Source organism: Macrobrachium rosenbergii, chromosome 9 (genome assembly GCF_040412425.1).
Source record: "Macrobrachium rosenbergii isolate ZJJX-2024 chromosome 9, ASM4041242v1, whole genome shotgun sequence".
In the NCBI taxonomy this organism is placed as follows: domain Eukaryota; kingdom Metazoa; phylum Arthropoda; class Malacostraca; order Decapoda; family Palaemonidae; genus Macrobrachium; species Macrobrachium rosenbergii.
This window is the reverse complement of record NC_089749.1, coordinates 14,557,662-14,580,161: the sequence shown is the minus strand read 5'-3', so window position 1 is coordinate 14,580,161 and position 22,500 is coordinate 14,557,662. Positions and strand designations below refer to the sequence as shown.

General features: G+C 36.6%; 1 protein-coding gene and 2 long non-coding RNA genes across 3 annotated transcripts in view; 1 reads left to right on the top strand and 2 right to left on the bottom strand.

The window, feature by feature from the left end:
• The window catches only part of LOC136842029 (uncharacterized), a 4,347-nt gene extending 62 nt beyond the window's left edge, over positions 1-4,285 (bottom strand). Inside the window, exons 1-3 of the mRNA XM_067109425.1 lie at positions 4,184-4,285; positions 1,113-1,304; positions 1-851 (exon numbers count right to left, since the gene is read on the bottom strand). The exon at positions 1-851 is cut by the window's left edge and continues 62 nt beyond it. Coding sequence (XP_066965526.1) covers positions 456-851; positions 1,113-1,304; positions 4,184-4,285 — 690 coding nt within the window. The 3' untranslated portion in view covers positions 1-455. The remainder of the gene's footprint in view (positions 852-1,112; positions 1,305-4,183) is intronic.
• LOC136842047 (uncharacterized) overlaps positions 1-22,500 on the top strand; it is a 109,473-nt gene that overhangs the window by 7,261 nt on the left and 79,712 nt on the right. The gene's annotated exons all lie outside the window — the stretch shown is intronic.
• On the bottom strand, positions 11,791-16,426 carry LOC136841477 (uncharacterized). The gene is made up of 4 exons (XR_010853959.1): positions 16,299-16,426; positions 13,569-13,697; positions 13,133-13,256; positions 11,791-12,862 (listed from the first exon to the last, which is right to left on the bottom strand). It is a non-coding gene; the product is annotated as an uncharacterized lncRNA (long non-coding RNA).

Genomic DNA, 22,500 nt, shown 5'->3' with positions numbered 1-22,500 from the left:
TAGTTACTAACGAGAAATTATTTCTGACTTTGTTTATTAAAGTTTGTTACAAATACAGAAAGTGGACTACGAAGAAATCCTGCAGTTACTAACGAGAAATCCGAGAAATTATTTCTAAATTATGTCAAGTAAAAACATTGGTCAAGATTAAAATACCTTAAAACGTCACAGAACATGAAAAAGCTAAAATGAGGCTTGATGGCTCTTTAGCGATCAGAATGACTAAGTCAGAATGTTAAAAAAAGTTAAATCGATGTACCAGTATTAATGTAACAATACAAATGGCAATATTAGTGGCAATATTAATATTAGTGGCAATATTAATGCAGCTATCTACCAAACACTGGGCGAGAATAATCTTTAAAAATTTCACGATGAAAGGTTAAAATCATGTGTCGTGGCCATCCTAATGCCACTAAACCACGCGTAATCTTCCTATCCGGGCCTTCATTCCCTTAGGGTTCATTTTGCGGGGCCACATGCCCCAGGATCACGCCCGGTCCAGCATCGGGTATCTGCTGACGAAGAGCTTCATTCTCCGCCCTCATGAGCTCACACCTATTCTCCAGGTTAAAGACCTTCTCCTTCAGCTCCAGGACCTCGCACCTCAGCGAGGTCAGGACTCGCTCCCTCGCCCTCGCGAAGAAGACGTCGACGTCACACTCCATGCCCAGGATGTTGTTGTACACGACGAGAGACTCGTCCGTTTCAGATCCGGAGTGGTCGGACATACTTGCCAATCGAATTACAGATGCGACGTTATGTAGAATGGCAGCTGGGAGAGGCTGCGGAAATTTCCACTTCAGTTGAAGAATGCAGATGTTAAACAGTTTTGGAAAGGCTCTCAATTTCTGTTGTAAAGAGGAGAATGTCTGTTGGAGTTCAGGAAAATGGACTTAAGTAAAATTTATGCAATGTTTCTAGGATTTAAGAAGATTTTCAACCCCTAAACTACAATACAGAAGCTTGAAAAGCATTTAGCTGTCAATACAGCATTGCTACGATTTAAGTCGATTTTCAATCGATTTTCAACCTCTGATAAAAAAAAAAATACATTAAACTTAATAAAAGAATTTTTCAGTCCACTGCAAGTCTGAGGACCCACTACGTACCTTCAAACCTGAACGCCTTCGAAAACGATCCAAGTTCTGCCACTCCCTTTGCTGATCGAAACCGCTGGACAACTGTACTAGTTTTAAGATTTGTGTCGAAATTTCAGCTTCAATGGCTGGAACTTTTTTTAGGGACTCGCAAACACTCGTTGTATAAAACCCATTACACTGGTTCTCGTTGGGTGTCAAGTGCTGGTTAGCCAATAAGGGTTGTTAATGGAAGGTACTTTGCGGTGTTCATGGTATAGAAGTACCATTGAATAATTTGTCCTGTCAATGTTTTTTCTCTAACAAGTGTTGATTTCCTTGCTTTGCATCGGTTAATTCCTTCCTTTGTGACTTTCCTACCTAATAGTCTCTTAGCAATGTTGTATATGTATATATATATATATATATATATATATATATATATATATATATATATATATATATATATATATATTATATATATATGTATATATGTGTGTATACATATACACATGTGTACATATGCTGCAAGAGGCAAAAAGAAATAATATAAGGCACCAGTGCCTAGCGCTTTCGTGCATTTAATATACGTAAGCGCTAGGCACTGGTACTTTTGTTATTGTTTCCTTCTAGATCTTACAGTACATTTAGTTACGCGTGAACCTTGTGACTTTTTATTCAGCAGCCAAAGCATAGTAGTTTTTTTTGTTATATATATATATATATATATATATATATATAATATATATATATATATATATATATATATCACTGTTATAAAAGCAACGACTTCTCATGGCGATGAATGACCGGAGAACTGTTTTTTTTTTTTTTGTTTATTTTGATGACAGGTCATCAATACGGTTCATGGTGATCTCTCAAACAGTTGACGTTGCCAGCCTGTCATTAATCGTCATTAATATAATTACCACAATTATCAAAGATCTCGATTTTTTGGACGGGTGTTCCACGTGGTCGGGTTGTATCTCTTGGATTCGAAAGTTAATAAGGGTAGAATGAGAGAATGTGTTTATTATTATTATTATTATTATTATTGTTATTATTATTATTATTATTATTATTATTATTATGTACGTGATATTGACTTAAAGGAACAAGTTATAAAGGACACTAACTTGCTAAGAAAGCTTTCCAAGAGTAAACTACCGTATTTAAAGAAAGGGTAAAACTGAAAAGAAGAGACTAAAGGGTAAAGTATTATTATTATTATTATTATTATTATTATTATTATTATTATTATTATTATTATTATTATTATTTGCATGGTATTATTATTTTGCATGGTAGTAACTTCATGGAACAAGTTATAAATGAGGCTGACTGGTTCGGAAAGCTTTTATAAGTTGCCATCTTTAATGAAAGGATAAAACTGAAGAGGAAGAGAAGAACGAAGTTTTTTTTTTATTGAAATATGAAAAACCGATCCGATACCAGAGAGAGAAGAAGAAAAACCGATCCGAGAACCAGAAGATTAACAACCGAATAAAATCAGTAAAATAGAATACAAACTTTGCCGTAACCTTCTGTTGTTCCAGAGAGAGAAAGAAATTTCTGTATATTCCACTTTTGCATTACACACACGGATAAAATAATTTCTATAATTCAGCCAAAGAAATAAGGAAATGGAATAAAATAGAAACTTTGCCGTAACCCTCTTTTATTCAACAGAGAGAGAGAGAGAGAGAGAGAGAGAGAGAGAGAGAAAGGATGGGGTGCAGGGGGCCGGTTGTCAGCTGCCGAAAAGCTATAGAATAAAAACCATGCAGACCAAACGACGATGCCGCAAAATCAAAGTTCAAGGGTAAACATGGTAAACCCTATAGGCAAAGTTGATGTGGACCTTACTATGGGACTCTAATTATAGTCATTTGATATAATTTAAGTCAGCAAATTATCTATTACTCCAAAATATTTAACAGCAAAACGGAAATAAACCACAAATAATACTGAATCGCTAAGCGTAGTCGGAAATAAACCTCAAATAATACTGAGTCGCTAAGCGAAGTCAAAGCCCCTGCGGGCAGAGGTGACGTCACGCACTTGACTCTCCTATGACAAATCCCTGTGCTACCTGTGCATGGATAGACCTCGTATTCTCTAGACCTTGGTCACAACGCCTCTGGATTTGGTGCAGGAGCCATTGAAAACTAATAATGGCGTCGGAATAATGAGGTGAAGAAGGGATTTCACGGCTGTGTGAAGAACTCCGCGAACTTTTGGGAATATCAAATGAAATATAGCTCAACTTTTGGAGTTTTGAGAATGAGCGTTTGTTTCTTCCTTCCTGTGTGTGTGTGTGTGTGTGTGTGTGTGTGTGTGTGTGAGTGGAATAACACAAGGTTACGGCGAAGTGTTTTGTTTTGTTTTATTTTTAATTTTTCGGCTGTTAATTCTCTCTCTCTCTCTCTCTCTCTCTCTCTCTCTCTCTCTCTCTCTCTCTCTCTCGTTGCTTAAGTTTCTTTCATTACCTTTTTGTAAATCTTGCATTGTTATAAATTTAAATTTATATATATATATATATATATATATATATATATATATATATATATATATATATATATATATATATATATATATATATATACATATACATATACATATACATATACATATACATATACATATACATATACATATACATATACATATACATATGTATGTTTTTTTAAACGTATGTGTCTTTTATCTGTGGGAGTATTCTTTGCATGTTATAGCCATATAGGTTTGTTCCATATGAATTCAGATTTAAATAATAATAGTAATTATTTTCATTTGTATGGTTCGATGCAATTATATATAAATAATTTTTTATAAGAGTTTATTCGTCTGCCTTAATTATGAGTAAGACTACAGACTCACATACAAACCAAACTATTAAAGTACCATGAATGTTCTGTACTTCTGCCTGCAGGCTAGCAAAAGTTTATGGATAAAGTGCTTGATCACCATTAGCAAGCTGTTTCCCTTAATTCAAGGTGGCACCCAAGGACTGAAAAGGCACATTCACACTGAAACTGCTGAATCGTGGATGAACACACGACGCAGAAAACGTCCACGATGTTAACCGGATCGTGCATTCAAACAGCAGACAGTGCGCCCCTCATCTCTATCTTGCGAGGACTCTCTGGCTTCTTGGATGTTGAGGCCCATCTTTTCCAGTACCTCTGTGTTCCAATATCCCCCATTCTTTCCACATTACCGAGCCATGTCTTGATTTTTATGCTCAAAAATATTAATCCAGAAGTAACCCATTAGTATCGGATTCACTTCATCTTGTGAATAACTCACACCCAAAAGGAATTTACCCTGCCCGGAATTCGGTGAATATAACCGCCCAGCCATCATGCGAGATATGGGGTGGTATCGACTCTTCTCCCTGATAGCTGAGTACTGGGTTACAGGGGATAGCTTATTTATACGTGTAACTGATTTGAAATTTGACGCAACGTTGACAGGAAAATTGGGGGTTGGTTGTCGTAATGATTTGATATGTCTTTTATAATTCATGTTTATTTCTTTTCATTCACGTCTTTGTTAGTTTTACACTTGGCTTTTTAGTTTTTTCGTAAAAGAACGCACTTTTTCTGTAAGCCCGCAAATCTTAAACACTACTGGGGCTAGGGGGCTGCAAACTGTCATGTTGATCATCCACCCTCCAATCATCAAACATACCAAATTACAGCCCTCTAGCCTCGGTAGTTTTTATTTTATTTAAGGTTAAAGTTAGTATGATTGAGCGTCTGTACCGCTATAGGTACCAGCAACACAGACCTACACCAGTCTGAGGCTGAAAGTTTCATGGGCCGCAATGAGAGTTTTTCATGGGCCGTGGGTGAGAGTTTCATACAGCATTATACGCTGTAGAGAAAACCGACTGCGCAATTTTTTTTAACTGGTTTTTAATTAAATACTGATGATTAAATGTAAAGTCAAGAGCTATTACTCCAGGGGGAAAACGTGCCAAGGGTTAGTTAATTCATCAAGAGATAAACACTAAAGATTCTTTGCAGCGTCCCTTCGGCCCCTAGCTGCAACTCCTTTCATTCCTTTTACTGTAAATCCATTCATATTATCTTTCTTCCATCTTGCTGTCCGCCCTCTCCTAATAAGGTTTTCCTCCTTTTACACCTTTCAAACCTACCTACTCTCAATTTCCTTTCCAGCGCTGAATGACCTCATAGGTCCCATTGCTTGGCCTTTGGCCTAAACTCTATATTCCATTCCATTTCATTCCAAAAGATGAAAAGTAGCTGCGAGTGAAATTTTAGCAATGGGGAACAAGAGGACCTTCGGAAAAGGCCTACCCAAATGAGGTTATTACGTGATGTGGGTAACAGAATAAATGGAACGCGAGAGCAAATAATCGCACTATGTAATATTATCCCTCCCTGGTATTCTAATATAATGATAACCATAAACTTTTGCGAGGGCTGTTCCCTCAATACATTCTTCGAGTAGAATTTTTCTCCTCAAAACTTTTAATGGGATAAAATATAAATACGTGTTTTGTGTGTGCAGTTTTTTTTGTATGAATTAGGACTTCGTTAATTAAAGCCGTTATCTGGAACTCAGTGTATCGTTATTTGTGAGTTGTGTTCATTACTTTAAGCCGTTATCAGCCTTTTATGTGTTTTTTACTTTCTTAACGGTCAGTAGGTTACTCGTGGCTGTTATCAGAAACTTTTCGTTTTATTCTCTTTATCAGCTACTACGAGTTCTTAGCTGAACCGAATACCAAGAGTTTTGTGAGTACATTTTTTTTAAAGTCTTTGCCACTCGAGTGGTCGTTGATTAAACCTTATCGGCACAATTTGTTCTTTCGACACTCTTCTTCATTAATTAATATGTTTCCTTAAATTCCCTTTCATCATTACGTTTTCCCTTCAGTGCCTTTTCTAACATTATTCCCTTCACACTATTATCCCAAGCTGCCTCTTCAACGCTACTTTTCTGTCTACATATTTCATAAAATTAGTACTTTTTCTATCCCGTTATTCTCTTGCGTTTTCCCGTCAGTGCGGTTTCTACAATTATTCCATTCATGCCGTTTACCCGCCTCTGCCCCGTCAAGGGTATTTTTCTATCTACATATTTCATAAAAAAAGTATACCTTAGTTTAACCAGACCACTGAGCTGATTAACAGCTCTCCTAGGGCTGGCCCGAAGGATTAGATTTATTTTACGTGCCTAAGAACCAATTGGTTACCTAGCAACGGGATCTACAGCTTATTGTGGAATCCGAACCACATAACGAGAAATAAATTCCTCTAATTCTTCACTGGCCGGTCGGAGAATCGAACTCGGGACCAGCGGAGTGCTAGCTGAGAACACACCCGTCCAATGAAGCACTGTACATATTTCATAAATTTATTAATACTTTTATTCCGTTATTCTCTTACATTTTCCTTTCAATACCATTTCCACCATTATTCCATTCATACCACTTACCCCCTCTGCCCCCTACAACGCTAATTTTCAATCTAAATATTTCATAAAACAGCTCATTTTTCTATCCCGTTATTCTTCATTTAGACTCTATCACACTTCAACAGACATTAAACGCAACGGCACCGTTATTCGACGATCCCCGTCGAGTGTTAATCGACACGCAATCAGCATTTTCAAGGACGACTCATTAAGCAGCTGTGATTAATGGCAATTTATGCAAATTTAATTTCGCCTTTTATAGAATTCCGAGTCGGTGTGAATGAACGCTAAAATTTTTTTTTTTAGCCTGAATCGTTCGCCGGTATAATGGAAACAGACTGCGAATCACAATCATTTATCTAAATCTGATTTCGGAATTTATGTAACTCGGAAAGATCTGTAGATGAAAGATGAAGGTCGTATGTTTTCTAAATGGAAGCGTGGAAGTACTTTTTGTTTTTCTTTTCGTGAAGGAAAGTATTTCGTCGAGTTTAGGGCGAACTAGTCTCCAAAATATACAGGTCAGTTGATGACGTTTTCCCCACAAAATTGTGAAATATGATCTTTTATGTTTTCGTAAATTCCAACATATTTTTTCTGGTTGTGACACAAGTCTTTGTTAGTTCCTTATTCGTTTACTCTCTCTCTCTCTCTCTCTCTCTCTCTCTCTCTCTCTCTCTCTCTCTCTCTCTCTCTCTCTCTCTCTCTCTCTCATGCCAACTTTTATCCCCGCTCTAATTAGTGCCTTTTCAACTAATCAATTCCTTTTTTTAAACGAACCTCTTGTCAGTGTAGCTCGTCTACACATTTGCATGTTCTTCTTTTCATTGATTATCATCATCAATTCACCCTTTTCCCCCCTTGCATGCTTTTCAGTAACTTTTTTTTATCCATTTATTTCCTCGCGTGGACCCTTGTTGGCAGGCTCGCCCCTTCTTGCATAGAGAAACTAGGGCAGATATTAAATTATCTACAGAATAAACTTATTTGAGCTCAGGTCATAAATGACTTGGTTACGAACACAGTCTCGTAAAAATGAAAAATGAAAAGATAAATGCGTCTGAGGATGGCGTTCGCTTAATGTTTTATTTTGCAAATGATTAGGTCAGTGGGACAGGCATCAGAATGCCCTGGTCTTGCCCATGCCCGTAACAACAAGAAGTAAATGTAAAAAATAAGGAAAATGAGGAAAACAGAAGCAGGAAGAGAGAAAAAAAAAGGCAGCAGTCGCCTTTGCCTACTCTTACCATTATCCGACTGAATGATAATGTAGTTAGGGCATTCTAGAATGCAATAACTTTGTGCAAAAAAGAAAGTTCATCAACGCTTTTATTTACATATATATTTTTTACTGTTAACTCAACTTTTAAAAGTGTTTTTTGATTGTTAATTCAACTTTTTCGTATGTATTATTCTCCGTTTTGATTATTTTTTCATGTTGCCAATCTGTTCTATTTACGCTCGTTTGATCTATTCAGTCATAATGATAATGATAATGATAATGATTATGTAAAAATTAAATCAGGTTGAAATATGATGACAAAAGAATACAAAAACTAACTCGCTTTCAAGTCCTCTTTTTTTCTAGAATACAAATGCCGTTCTCTGACAGCTTGTTGCTTTGCAGAAAAAAAAATCAGTTCAAAGTCTCTTCTCGTAAAAAAAAAAGGGTCTTTTTATACTACAGTCGCGGGGACGCAGATTCCCAACAACTATAATTTGACAGCCTAGCAGCCTGAACCCCATCATGTCCTTGGGAACTTTTGATTTTTAATCGCGAAAGTTATGATAGGCGCCTTCCTGTTTCAATCATTTTCGCTCTCGCCAAAACCCCCTGACACCTGGAAGAGACCCCCATGGAAGTTTCCAGCGCCTCTGGACGTCATTTCCTTTTGGAAGAATTCTCGGAAATGCTTGATCACCCCTTTGATCTGTAGTAATATAACCTTGTATGGAGTGACAGCCGGCTTACTTGAGTAAGCGGTCTTGTTTATTTACCGAAGGGAGTGATTAAGAATGAACGAACTGGAATGTGGTTAGGAATGAATGAGGAGGAGGAGGAGGAGGAGGAGGAGGAGGAGGAGAAGGAGTAGTAGTAGTAATAGTAGTAGTAGGAGGAGGAGGAGGAGGATGGGTGAAGAGGGATTAGGAATGGATGAAAGTTAAGGGGAGTTGTAAATGGATGAGGGCGGAGAGGAATTAGGAATGACTTCGAGGGACAGAAGGAATGGGAATGGAAGGGAGGGAGGAGATGATTAGGAATGGATGAGAGTGTCTGAGAGAGTATCTGTAGAGAATTACTTGAATTTAAAAAGAGGGGCAGAGAGAACAAGGGGAGAATATCTTCTTGCTGTTGCATAAGTGACATTATAACGAATGCCCTCAATATTTAAATTTCATATCCATAGTCAGTACAAATGCAAATGTATCCACTCCAAAAGGGATAATTAGCCATCGAGTCATTATCATAACGCCAACTCTGGCCTTACAATTAACGTCCAATCATGGACGAAGGATTAATTATTTAATTAGAGAGAGATACCACTCCTTATGTACTTAATTATGTACTTAATAGACATTTCATGGGACGTACTTACTCGTTGGTCATTAAGGCAATTAGACAATAGATTGGTCAGGTAATTAGGACATTACGTTTTCCACTTTACTATCCAACGCATCTGAGCCAAACTGTCTACTTCTAGCAGGGTTTGCGGTTGTCTTAGAGATAGATTAATAACATATTATGGCTCTTCTCTCTCTCTCTCTCTCTCTCTCTCTCTCTCTCTCTCTCTCTCTCTCTCTCTCTCTCCTGTACAACAATTGTAATCTGCTACTGATTTGACTGACCCACCTCTCTATTTCTATCTCTCTTTTTTTTAACTCTCTCTCTCTCTCTCTCTCTCTCTCTCTCTCTCTCTCTCTCTCTCTCTCTCTCTCTCTCTCTCTCTCCTGTACATTGATTTTTGACTGACCTCTCTATTTCTATCTCTCTTTTTTTAACTCTCTCTCTCTCTCTCTCTCTCTCTCTCTCTCTCTCTCTCTCTCTCTCTCTCTCTCTCTCTCTCTCTCTCTCCTGTACAACAATTGTAATCTGCTACTGATTTGACTGACCCACCTCTCTATTTCTATCTCTTTTTTTTAACTCTCTCTCTCTCTCTCTCTCTCTCTCTCTCTCTCTCTCTCTCTCTCTCTCTCTCTCTCTCTCTCCTGTACAACAATTGTAATCTGCTACTGATTTGACTGACCCACCTCTCTATTTCTATCTCTCTTTTTAACTCTCTCTCTCTCTCTCTCTCTCTCTCTCTCTCTCTCTCTCTCTCTCTCTCTCTCTCTCTCTCTCTCTCTCTCTCTCTCTCCTGTACAACAATTGCAATCTGCCATTGATTTGACTGACCCACCACTCTCTCTCTCTCTCTCTCTCTGTACAACAATTGCAATCTGCTATTGATTTGACTGACCCACCTCTCTCTCTCTCTCTCTCTCTCTCTCTCAGTACAACAATTGCAATCTGCCATTGATTTGACTGACCTCCTCTCTCTCTCTCTCTCTCTCTCTCTCTCTCTCTCTCTCTCCTGTACAACAATTGCAATCTGCCATTGATTTGACTGACCCACCTATTCCATCTCTCTTTTTTTAACTCTCTCTCTCTCTCTCTCTCTCTCTCTCTCTCTCTCTCTCTCTCTCTCTCTCTCTCTCTCTCTCTCCTGTACAACAATTGCAATCTGCTATTGATTTGACTGACCCACCTCTCTCTCTCTCTCTCTCTCTCTCTCTCTCTCTCTCTCTCCGTACAACAATTGCAATCTGCCATTGATTTGACTGACCCACCACTCTATTTCCATCTCTCCTTTTTTTAACTTTTGCCGTCTGATACTGTCTTTGAACTGTCCTGTCCGCTATGTCTCAGTTCTTTGCTCAGTATTTCCCCCTGGCTTCTTCCTACGTCCTCCTTCCCATAATTTTCCTGTTTAATTTCATTATTACGAGTTTAATTCCTGCTCGAATCCACTGTAGAGCCTTTCGTTAGCATATGCAATTTTCACCACCCAGCGTCGATATCACATTGAAAATTAGCTTATTATTGTTGCGATCATTCTGACCGGAAACTCACATCATATCTATACCCTTTCCTCTCCCTAAATTCCCCTGTGGCTCTCATGGAAGCATTCATTATTTTTCTGATACATGAACATTTCTCGCTCAGTGTTTAAACTAAAGCAGCTATATTATTGTTGCGGTTCTTCCGACTGTAAACTCACATCTCTACCCTTTTCCGCTCCTCAAACTCCCTTGTGGCACTCGTGGAAGCATTCGTCATTTAATCGAAAAATAATTGCATCCTCCTCGAAGTTGAAACTGTAGCCGAGGTCACAAGACGCATTTCTTCGTCGTGTAACGTGCTCCCAATGCCCTCGAAAAATTTCTGACCTCGGGTCAGCGTTCCCCAGTGGCATTTGCTGCTAGATATTGACATAAGGCGTTGTTTCTTTGTTGCTACTGCTGCTGTTAATTTTATAGATTCAACAAGCATATTGCTTGCCATTTTCTTGAATCGGTGCAGTGATATTGTTGAAGGAGAAACTTAGGTTAACGATCGGTTAAGAATAATTTAGTTTACTAATTGATATTTATATGCTTGAAGTGTTTATATCGAAGAACGCAAAGAACGTTGTTTAATTTATCCTTTAAACCGCTTTCTGTGATGCAGTTTTACTCTCCTAGACATCAACGTAGTTAAAAAAAAAAAGTACAAAAAAAGTGTTCTTTCTTAATAACCTTGTTTTACTTAAGCAAGCACTCCAAAAAAAAGCAAGCACTCCAAAAAAAAAATTAACTGCCCTTCATTGCTCTGTTTACCTTTCCTGTTAAGATTCTCCTAAAAAAAACTTTTTCCACTACCTTTTTGCTACAGACGGGGAACTCGACAAACTCAAGTCTCTTAGCGAGCTCAATCGAGAACTCTGGCTTGTTCAAGGCACTTTATATTTATATAACTTATTTATTGTTATTGATTTTTATTCCTTTTTTTATTTACTCTTTTTACCCATTTTTGCTTATTTTTTGCTTTACATTTTTATTTTTCATTGATTTCTATTTTTATTTTTATCTGTACTTTTTCCCTCGGGCGCCGAGCGAGGTCTATTTTGGTTCAGTGTGTCTTACGGCATATTAAAAATAAAAGCTTAACTTCAGTAGATTTGGCGTTGATGTTAGTGTACCGCAGATCGATTTGGTTTTTATGTGGAGATACAAAATACCAGTAGTTTCTTAAATGTACTATATATTGTATTTCCTTTAATTTAATATAAGATAAAATACAGTAAGAAAGCATTAAAATACAATCGCAATATTATGTAGTTTGCATGAAAACACAATAGCAACATTCAACAGTTAGGAAATCATTAGAAGATTAAAATTAAAAAAAAATCAGGGCATAGAGCTGTTACAGTATTTGTCTCCCCAACTGAGACTTCGAAATACAGCACTCAGTCACATTTAACATTAAGATTCCTGATGTAGTTAAAAATATACGAATTTAAAAGTATTTCTACACAAACTGACATTAAAAATTAAGATGCTTTTCAGTTAAGTTCAGTAAAAAAAAAATCCAGGCAAACTGCAGTCGTGGAAACAGTCACCAACAAAGCAGATACAAAACTACAGTAGCCATAACCTTCAACGAGAGAAAAACTCCAGTTTGCCTGGATTCGAGTATTCGAGTATCAATACAAAACTAGTTCTAACGTCTGTATTTTCTTGCTTATGTAATCAGCTACAAGTCGCTAAGCTGTAGTATCTTGCACACGGAAAATGCACTACTTCAATATGTTGGTCTTTAAACTTTAGAAATATGCGGCAAATGTACAACTTTAATATGTGGTAATTAATTTCATTAAGTCGAAAACAAGTCTTTTGTAACTATACAAACATACTTGAAACCAATGAATTTACAACTGATAAGGTCACTATAAGCTGCATGTACCCTATAATCAAAGTTAGAAGGCCTCAGAAATAACGAAAAAGTACCTGTAGTCACACCCTATTCAGGCTAAAGCCTTCCACGGAAGGACAGCAACGGAGCAGTAACTCCAAAGGGGAAAACATGTTAAAAACAGTAGTCACAAAGTGACTCAAAGATCTGTGTTCACTAAGGCATGACTATTACAGCACAAAGTTGCGCCGATACTTCGGGGTTCCTGATCTTCGCTGGTTTCCAGATCTTTTGCATAGTTTAGAATTCAGGAGACTACTTCACCAGGTGGTGTTCCTTTGGTCACCAGTCCTCGTAGCCTAGAAGGCGGCAAGTGTTTTTGAGCACAGCAAGCATCCGCATTCTGTACAGGATTCAAGAAGCGTTTAAATATTTATAATTCACTTCAGTCGAGGAATTTTGTAGATATATTTTACAGATTTTAATATGAATATGAAAGTATTACCTTCTTTTTTTCCAGCTAACTCGCATTCAGTCACCCCAAAAATAATGCAAGACAAACTATATAATATTCAAAATTTAATGCTTAAAAACAAAATAGTTAGATTTCTAATGCTTAAAATGCTCAATTTCAATTCAGAAATTTAATGCTTAAAATGCTTAAATATATTACCATTTAGAATATTTAAGTTTGCGGAAAATGATGCTGACAATCCACCTCCCTGTTAAGAGCGCTCGTTTGAGCAAGATTCTTGGTATCTTGCCATTTCACAATTATGAGGACACTTCCCATATTTCTGTTAAAAGAAGAATAAAGTTAAAAGAATAATAATATGGCTACATATTTAATAAAAAAAATAACTGGTACAGATTAGCAATTATGAAGGCATCAACAACGAAAACTAAACCAGCGGTTACAACAATATAATGAACCAAGTATAGACAGATTTAAAACAGCCTCAAGGCTTAATAAACCAATATGAGAAGCCAGTTGCTATCACCTTTTAACCTCAACGCAGACTACAGAGAAGTAACCTGCATAAAAAATATCAGAGTTTTTCCCATATAAAATACAATTTCCACTTGACTGCAAATCAAGTGATCCTCACCTTGCGTCGATACACGTTCCTGCACTGATCGATGACCCAGGACGAACAATAGAATATGTAGAATACCAAGATCAGTATCCAGATGATAATGTTCGGCCAGAACATGCTTAAGTGATCGGGAGCCGCCATCTAAAGAAGAAAAGAAATATTTTGGATCTTTATTTAAGACACAGGTTTACTGGGACACAGGTTTACTGGGACACAGGTTTACTGGGACACAGGTTTACTGGGACACAGGTTTACTGGGACACAGGTTTACTGGGACACAGGTTTACTGGGACACAGGTTTACTGGGACACAGGTTTACTGGGACACAGGTTTACTGGGACACAGGTTTACTGGGACACAGGTTTACTGGGACACAGGTTTACTGGGACACAGGTTTACTGGGACACAGGTTTACTGGGACACAGGTTTACTGGGACACAGGTTTACTGGGACACAGGTTTACTGGGACATTTACCACAAGATTGAAGAAGAACAGATTCATGCAAGAGAAAAAATTTTAATTACCTAGGGGAGAAATTTTGGGAATATGCTTTGAGACAGAAGTTACCTTTAGGGTAATACCATTAGGGTAATAGTAGTGAAAGGGATATTTAGCCGTGACTTCCCAAAGTCATTCCATACTTGAATAATTCTACCCTTAAAAAACGCAACAGAATAAAGCAAATATACCATAATTGTCCCACGTGTTGAAAATATAACATTGAAATGATAACTCCATAATAATCCATAATCCATAATTAAAAACCTTGTACTTGATTCATCATTCCGTACTTGAAAATTGCAACAATATGGCAAATATTCCATATAATTATCCAGCATGTTAATGTAACAAAAAAATTAAAGGGCCATATAATTTTCCATAATTATCCAAAACAAAATATGGCAAATACAGTACTGAAATAAAGATACCAGACTCGATGTGCCGTATATTTTATATTTTATAAAAATATACCACTAAAATACAGTACTGAAATAAAACATTAACTCCAATATTTAATAATTTGAACAGATTAAACCAACTAATCCGTGGACATTACGAAGTTTAGTCAAAGTAGTATTACAGATATCCGGAACAACCATTAAATATCCGAACCACTAAACATCCGGACCACTAATTTTAATTAGAAAAAGTATCACTAAAATAATAAGTTACTAATCACTTAAAAAAACAAGTTTCAGTATTAGTATATTAGTTTAGCAAGTTTCAGTATTAGTATATTAGTTTACAGCGCTACGAGAATATAATAGGAAGTCAAAATTATTTGAAAACCAAAATAAATTCATAACGCCACGAGTACATAATCAAGCAAGTAATGTTAAATTTTTGAAGTAAAAATTATTCAAAGAAAAACAAAGTAAATTCACAACCATTTCAAAATAGTTTAAAAGTTAGAGTTACACATGAAAGCGTACATAAAAAATCAAACCTATGTCTCTAACCACATACCCGTTAAGGCAATTTCAAATTAAGATTATCTAGAAAAAATACATTAATACCATGAAATTCGACCATCTAAAACAAACCAAAATATTCAAATGAATTATTAATACTATGAAATTCGACCATCTAAAATAAACCAAAATACTCAAATGAATTATTAGAAACAATCATTTTGAGAATCAGTCAAAGATTTTGCGGAGGGTTAAGGTTCAAAATAAAAGAGGCGATACTAAATAAGCGAGATGGAAATACAAACGAGGAACATTCTATCTGGACCGCGAGTTTACCTTAAGTTCAGGAAGTCGTCGACACTAGCGAAGTTGCGATCTTAAAAATTAGTGAAGTTTGAAATAATTTTACTGTCTTTGTAGATATTATAGTTTAAATAACTTTAGTGCCTCGGTAGCTATAATTCAAAAGGTGGCGATAAGTAGTCTTCAAGTTTAGAATATTAAACTCGGATATTCAGGCCTTTTGGAAATTAAATAAAGATTAAGTACTGGTTTACTTTAAATGAACGAAAAATTAATTTGGATAAGTTTAAAGTAACGTTCAGGAAGTCCTAGTTAAATGCTCGTAATAAGTAATGGTTAAATTTACGAGAACATAATTTGGGTATAGTTAGGCAATCTTAAATCAAAATTAAAAATCAGTGCAGGATGTCCCCCCAAAAATTAAATAGAATATGATACGTAATAAGATACTCAAGTTGATTTTTATCGTAAAGATACTTTTTGAATTAAGTTAATACACAACTAAAGTTGGCTTTCACAAATTAAGTCGATTCAAAACATAAAACAAACGTTAAAAATAATTTACTTTTTATCGTAAAGATACTATTTGAATTAAGTTAATTACAAAACTAAAGTTGGCTTACACAAATGAAATAGATTCAAAATATAAAACGAAAGTAAGTTAATTACAAAACTAAAGTTGGCTTACACAAATGAAGTCGATTCAAAATATAAAACTAATGTTACCAATGATTAAAATTATAAACAGCCACCAACACATCACGCCAAGGAATTGAGACTTTCTTACATACAATCAAATGGACTTGTTCACATCATCACGTCATATCACCTCACCATCAAGCACACGGACTCCACCGTCACATCACGACACGTTTTCTTGGAAAGAATATTTTGACTTGACGTGACGGGACTTACGAAAGTTTTTTATGGCGAAGTCTGTGAGGCGCCATGACTCCTGGGGGGAAATTTACAAATACATTCAGAAACACAAACCGTCACACAATATATTAAAACGACAAACTATACCTTTCAGCAAACTTGCAGACCAAATCAATCAAATCCTCTAGCAACAGGAGCATGAAGTATTTAGCTTCCGACCGCTAACTGAACTGGCGAGTATTAGGACAGGCGCTCCCGTTGTCAGTTTCGGACAGAATGAAACAAAACAGAAAAGCACTTGACGACGCTTGCGCAATTTTAAAATGAGTTCAACAACCCTCTGGGCATTTTAGAACTCGGCTGTTGAAAGAGATGGAGTGATGATATCTAATTTAGTGAAATATTTAATGAAAAAAAAGGAGTAAATTAAAAATAATAGTCGATTTAATCTGTTCTGTCGACATTCGTTATCGTAAATAATTTTTTTCAAGTTAGTTCCTTGTGCTGTTTGTAGACTTGTTCATACTATTATCGCACTGCTTAATTCCTTTCCCCATAGCATATATATATATATATATATAATATATATATATATATATATATATATATATATATATATATATATATATATATATATATATATATATATATACATACGTTTTTCATATAGAATTTCAGGGATGATTTTGCTATCTCTTGTTCTTTTCCACTGTGGCTGCGCCCTACCACAGCATACATTTGTTTTTATTAATCATAAGAATATTTCAGTTTCTTTTGTCATACCTTATTTTTGTTGAACTGAGGACATGCATTTATTAGCGCCTATTTTATTGTTTTTTGAGGTTTTATGTGTTTACCTGTCACAAAACATTCTCAGAAATTAGAGGACGAATTTCAATGAAATTTGGTGGATGGGGACCTATGGGCCATTTAAGAATTATTACAGCGGGTGCCGATTCAGGATGTACTCCGTTTCCGGTGCTGGAGGTATGCACTCTCCGAAAGCTTCCGGCCTGCAATTTTGCATAAAAAAGCTCTTTGCGTTGTTTCGGCGTTCATGAATATGCGGCCTTTCATCACAGTGACTCACCCTCCACCCTCGTTCAATTACAAACCAGTTTTATAAATCAATTTTAATTCTACTGTTCTTTTTCCATGTACGGACATTTCGTTCTGTGTAAGGTTGGTCGTGTATTAATGGCTTTTTCTAGCTTGTTCCATATGAATATGTACAGTACACCTTTTGAAGGACTACCTCTGCTACTACTATTACTACTGCTACTATTTTAATACTACTAAAGGTATGCTCAGTAAAACTTTGTGAAATTTAGTAGATATTCGCATGGCTCAACTGCAGTCGGAATAAAAAAAAAAAACAGTAAGACAAACCGCCTCACAGACAACAATTCCGCTTGACAAATTCTACCTTGTTATGGACAACAGCCGTCGCACGGATGAAATTCCTTGGGACAAATCAGCTGTATGACAAAAACGCCACGGACAAAATTTCTTGAGGTCAAAATCAACGGAAGACAAGAACTTTGACAAAATCCAGCATAACTGACACAAACACTAAAGTTGGCAAAACCAAGAAGACGAGTTCCGTAGAATTTGTCTGCTAGACAAAACCATCAGCAGACATAAACTATACTTGGAGTTTGAGAAAGCAGAAATCAGACGAAATTTCATAGGACAAACTATCCCAATAGGATGAATCTCCACTTGATGGAAACTTTATCGGATTATGGGTAAAAATTACTGGAACAAAATTCCAGTGGACAAAATCTTCACCATGAATATGGATAAAAATTAGTGGAACAAAATTTCAGTGGACAAAAACTTCACTATGAATATGAATAGAAATAGTGGAACAAAATTCCAATGGACAAAAACTTCGCTATGAATATGGATAAAAATTAGTGGAACAAAATTTCAGTGGACAAAAACTTCACTATGAATATGGATAAAATTACTGGAACAAAATTCTAATGGACAAAAACTTCGCTATGAATATGGATAAAAATTACTTGAACAAAATTCCAATGGACAAAAACCTTCGCTATGAATATGGATAAAAATTACGGGTAAAAAAATTCCAGTGGACGAAAACTTCACTATGGTTATGGATAAAGATTACTTGAACAAAACTTTCATGGACAAAATCTTCGCTAGACATCACCTAACACCGGATAATAACTCAGCATGGGACCAAATTAGTCACTGTAGAAAATGGAAAAAATTTATTTAAGTTTCCAACAAGGCAAATTATATAAATGTACTGAAGTTTATGTGATGAAGTATAAATCAAACTATTGATTGATTCCCATAAGATTTGTTAGCCATAAAAAGAGATACAACTAAAAATGTATTGAAGGTGTAGGAAGAGCAAGAGAAAACTATTCCCACTCAGGATAAAATGATCTTGCAAAAGTTATAAAGAAAACCGCAGTTTCTGATATCATGCAACTGGAAACATTTTAATAATCTCGGTCATCTGAGACTCACGGGTTGAACTGTTTACCTCTCAGCTCGTATTTTCTGCAAAAAAGCAATAAACGAACCATCAAAAGATACACGTATCTCATTTGAGACCTCGACATTTCTAGACAGTATTAATCCGTTCCCGGTCACTCCCGGCTGCAAATTCCCGAGTTGTAGTCTAGTATTGCATCAGCCCCGGTTTTTTTGCCATGCCCATAGGTTAGGGTAGGTTAGGTTGAGTTAGGCTAAGTTACATTCACCGCTAGAAAAATTTGGGTGCGGGAAACATAACGAGCTTATTTTCAAGTAAGTTCTATGGTTAGTTTTTAAGATATGGAGTCTCGCTTTTTTCAGGGAAAGGTCCCGGTCCTCGGTTACGTCTCGAGAAAATGCCTCCCGCCTTCTATCCGTGAAAACTTTTGTAATTCCGGCCTCCTTTATAACCTTTGTATTCACTCAGTAACCGCCCCTTTCATGTTCTTTTATTTCTTGTCTTTGCTTTTCGTTTGTAAACACGGGGAAAAGACTGAGGTTTTAAATGAATAAAGAAGGCACTAATTAAAAGTTTTAACAAGTCTATTTTTTTGCTATGAAGCAACTGTTCTGTGGTTTGACCTACGGATTCTGTAATGCTTTTGTTGTCCAATGCTTTATGTACTCATGTTCCTTGCTCCCTGTGATTTCCGTTTTGTACGGTCAAATTTCCAAGTCGGGCTTTTGATTTTGACAGTACCTGAAAATTTTGACCCCCAGTCAAATTTTATGGGCTTGGCCCCGAGCAAGAGTACGTGCTGGCATAACGCCAATTTAGTCTGCGGGAATAACAAGTTTCAGAAACGTGAAACACATTCTTCATCTTTAAAGAATTTTGGTTGTCTTAGATTAAGTTGGCCTTATGCCAGCACAGGCTCTTGCTCCTTAGAGTAGCAGGTAATTAGTGCAGAAATATAGATTATTTAGTGTAGTAGCTTTTTGAAAGGAAAATTTATGTATTATATCAAAGCTGTGAATACTTACCATATGTACAGCCCAAGGCATGGTGCACATCGAAAATACTTTTGAAATTAAAACATAAAAAATTTTCCATTTGATCCTTATACTATTTGTTAAGAATTTAGGAAAAAAATTACGAGAAAGCTTCACAGGGAAAGTAACAGAACTGTTTAAGGAAGTTAACGCAAAAATGTAATTTTTAATTTAAATACCATGAACCGTGATAATATGATGTGTAATATTTTCAAGTTACTTTCGTTTGCAAAAATAATCGCTTTTTATTCAGTCCTTCAACAAAGCAACATAATAATAAAACAGATATTTATTTCGTGCGCTGCCTGATGTGATTTTTTCCTATTTCACAGTTTTAAGATATTTATTAAAGGAATTATTTTAGCCCATAGGATATAATATCATAACACTTTGTTATTTGTTACCCATGTATATATTATGAATTACCAATGACTGGCTTACATGCCTTTGTTTTTATTACTTTTCTGTTGAAAGCATTGAATGAAACGTGATTTTTGTCACAATCTGAGATACAGAACACCTTGTACGCATAGGGCATGTAAATATGTATCCTTGAGTCATGCGCTATTTTTCCCTGGCAATGTTTTTCCCGTGATTTTATTTCCGTTCACGTTCCTTCAGACGAGCACCACACACACACACACACACACACACACAAAAAAGAAGGGCCTACTCCCTTCCGACGGGACGCTGTGGCATTTTGCTGCCTCAGAGAAAATGTAAGCTTGCTTAAATCTCCCCGACCTTTAGGTGTCTGGAATCAGCGTTCCGTGGAAAGATAAAGTATTATGGTAGACGCGATTCAGGCTATAGGACCGTGAGGAGATTGGGGTAGAAAGGTAGATAGGGAAGATGCGGGAGGCGAGAAGATTCTAATTTGTTTTACCACGATGGGAATATTCTATACATCAGGCGATTTTTTTTAGTAGACTGTTCCGTTGGGTATGTACAGTACGTGCATGATTATGTTTTTGTGATGTTTCTCGAGTTTTAAAGTGGTTTTGAAGTGCGAGTTAACGGTTAAAACTGCCACTTGGTCAGTCTTGGCTCGTTACAGCTGGTATAGTCGGAGGTATTGTGCAAATCAGGTCTCTCGTTCATTTCAACATCCTATTATCGCTCGCTGCCACCTTTAAGCAAAGGCCAGTACTAGCATGTGACCTGCTTAATCTGAACTAGCCAGTAATCACCTACCTCGGTTGACCTGGGAAATGTGGCAAAGGAATATTCCGATGCTGCAAGAAAAAAATAATTAATGCTACGTTTCCTAAACTAAGAGGCTTGCTTATAAATTTTGCCATTTTATTATTTTGTAACAATTGTAGGTGGATATGTCCATTATACAACTCTGCGTCATCCTGAGGCAAAGTACTTAACCAACCATTGACGAGAGTGAGAATAGAAAAGGCTGACCAATATGTACTATGAATTGTCGTTAACATGTTAAAAGCACCCCTTAGACTCTCCTGAGGTACAGGTGATGACTCAACAAGGGAAGATACGCCGAAACAAACCAAGCAGTGTAAGGCTGACCATCTGAGAAAGCAGAAAGAGAGAATCGTATGGTCTGTTTATGCGTTCGTCCTTGATACTATAGCCACGAACCAGCGCCCTGCTCCAAAATCCGAAGCAGAAGATCAATTGCATTTTAGTTGCATTGACTTTAGTCCGCTTCATTAGCTTGTACGACAATGCCGGACCACGCCGCTCCTTCAGGAGAAACCACATCGTCTCCTGTAGAGAACTGCACTTCGCTGCCCGAATCTCCTCTTCGCTGCAGCGTCCGCCCCATGATCGAATCTGCCCTTGCCCGCAGGAAGTGGCTGACAGACCTGTTCACTGAGATTCAACACGAGCTGTCGAGCTCTTTCGACGAAAGTCCGCTAGGAGCCTCTCCTTTTCCAAGGACCTACGAGGAAGACCGTTCATCACCCGATGGTCAGTCTTCCCCAGAACTTGCAAGGGGAAAGAGCGTTTTGGATTAGTCTTTCCTGTGAAGTTCATCATTTCGAGGGATTCATAGTTTGCCTGAGGTGTTGCTGCTAATGAACTTTTAAGAGGATGTCTTCGCAACTTTTTAATTATTTGGTAGCTTTTTGAACAAGAGCCCGTAAATGTGACTTGTTCAATGTGTTGAGCATTTGATATTACAGTGTATTAACTGTATTTGTGAAGTTTGTAACTGCATTTAATCTTCGGACTTATTAAAAGTTGACTTTCTATTGACGGTGTCCGCACTGTCCAAATCATGTTATGAATATTTCAAACTTGATTCTTTCCGGGAAACTGTAAAAATGAGTTTGTATTTCTTGACCTTAAAAATGTAATTCAAAAGTTTTATGAAGCATATAGTGATTTTATTAAGTTTCCACTTGTAGATGTATATGGCAATGGTTGAAAATAAAGCATAGGAAAAATTGAAACTTTGGTTGTTAATGAAAAAAAATAACCCAGGTTAACTCACAACTTGCTACTGACAAAGAAGAGTAAATCAAAAACTATGGCCAAAAATAAAGTATAGCAAAAAAAAAAAAAAAAAAAAAAAGCTGGAACATAGAATTAGTTAGAAATGCTGTAGTTACTTAACTTTAGTTTTAGTCTGAATCATTTCAAATATTGCACTAAACAACTGGACTTAAAACGTTCTCTCAAGATTGGTATTTTTTAAACCAGCAGTTATCACTTATTAATTTTTGGCGTCTTCATGCATTAAGTGACTGGGTTTAGACCCTTAATTCCATCATTCCGTGGTAAATTGTTCACTGAATATTTTCAAACAAGTTTTTTACCCGTTGGGGGGGTTAGTGCCGTCAGTGCACCTCGTGCGGTGCACTGTAGGCAT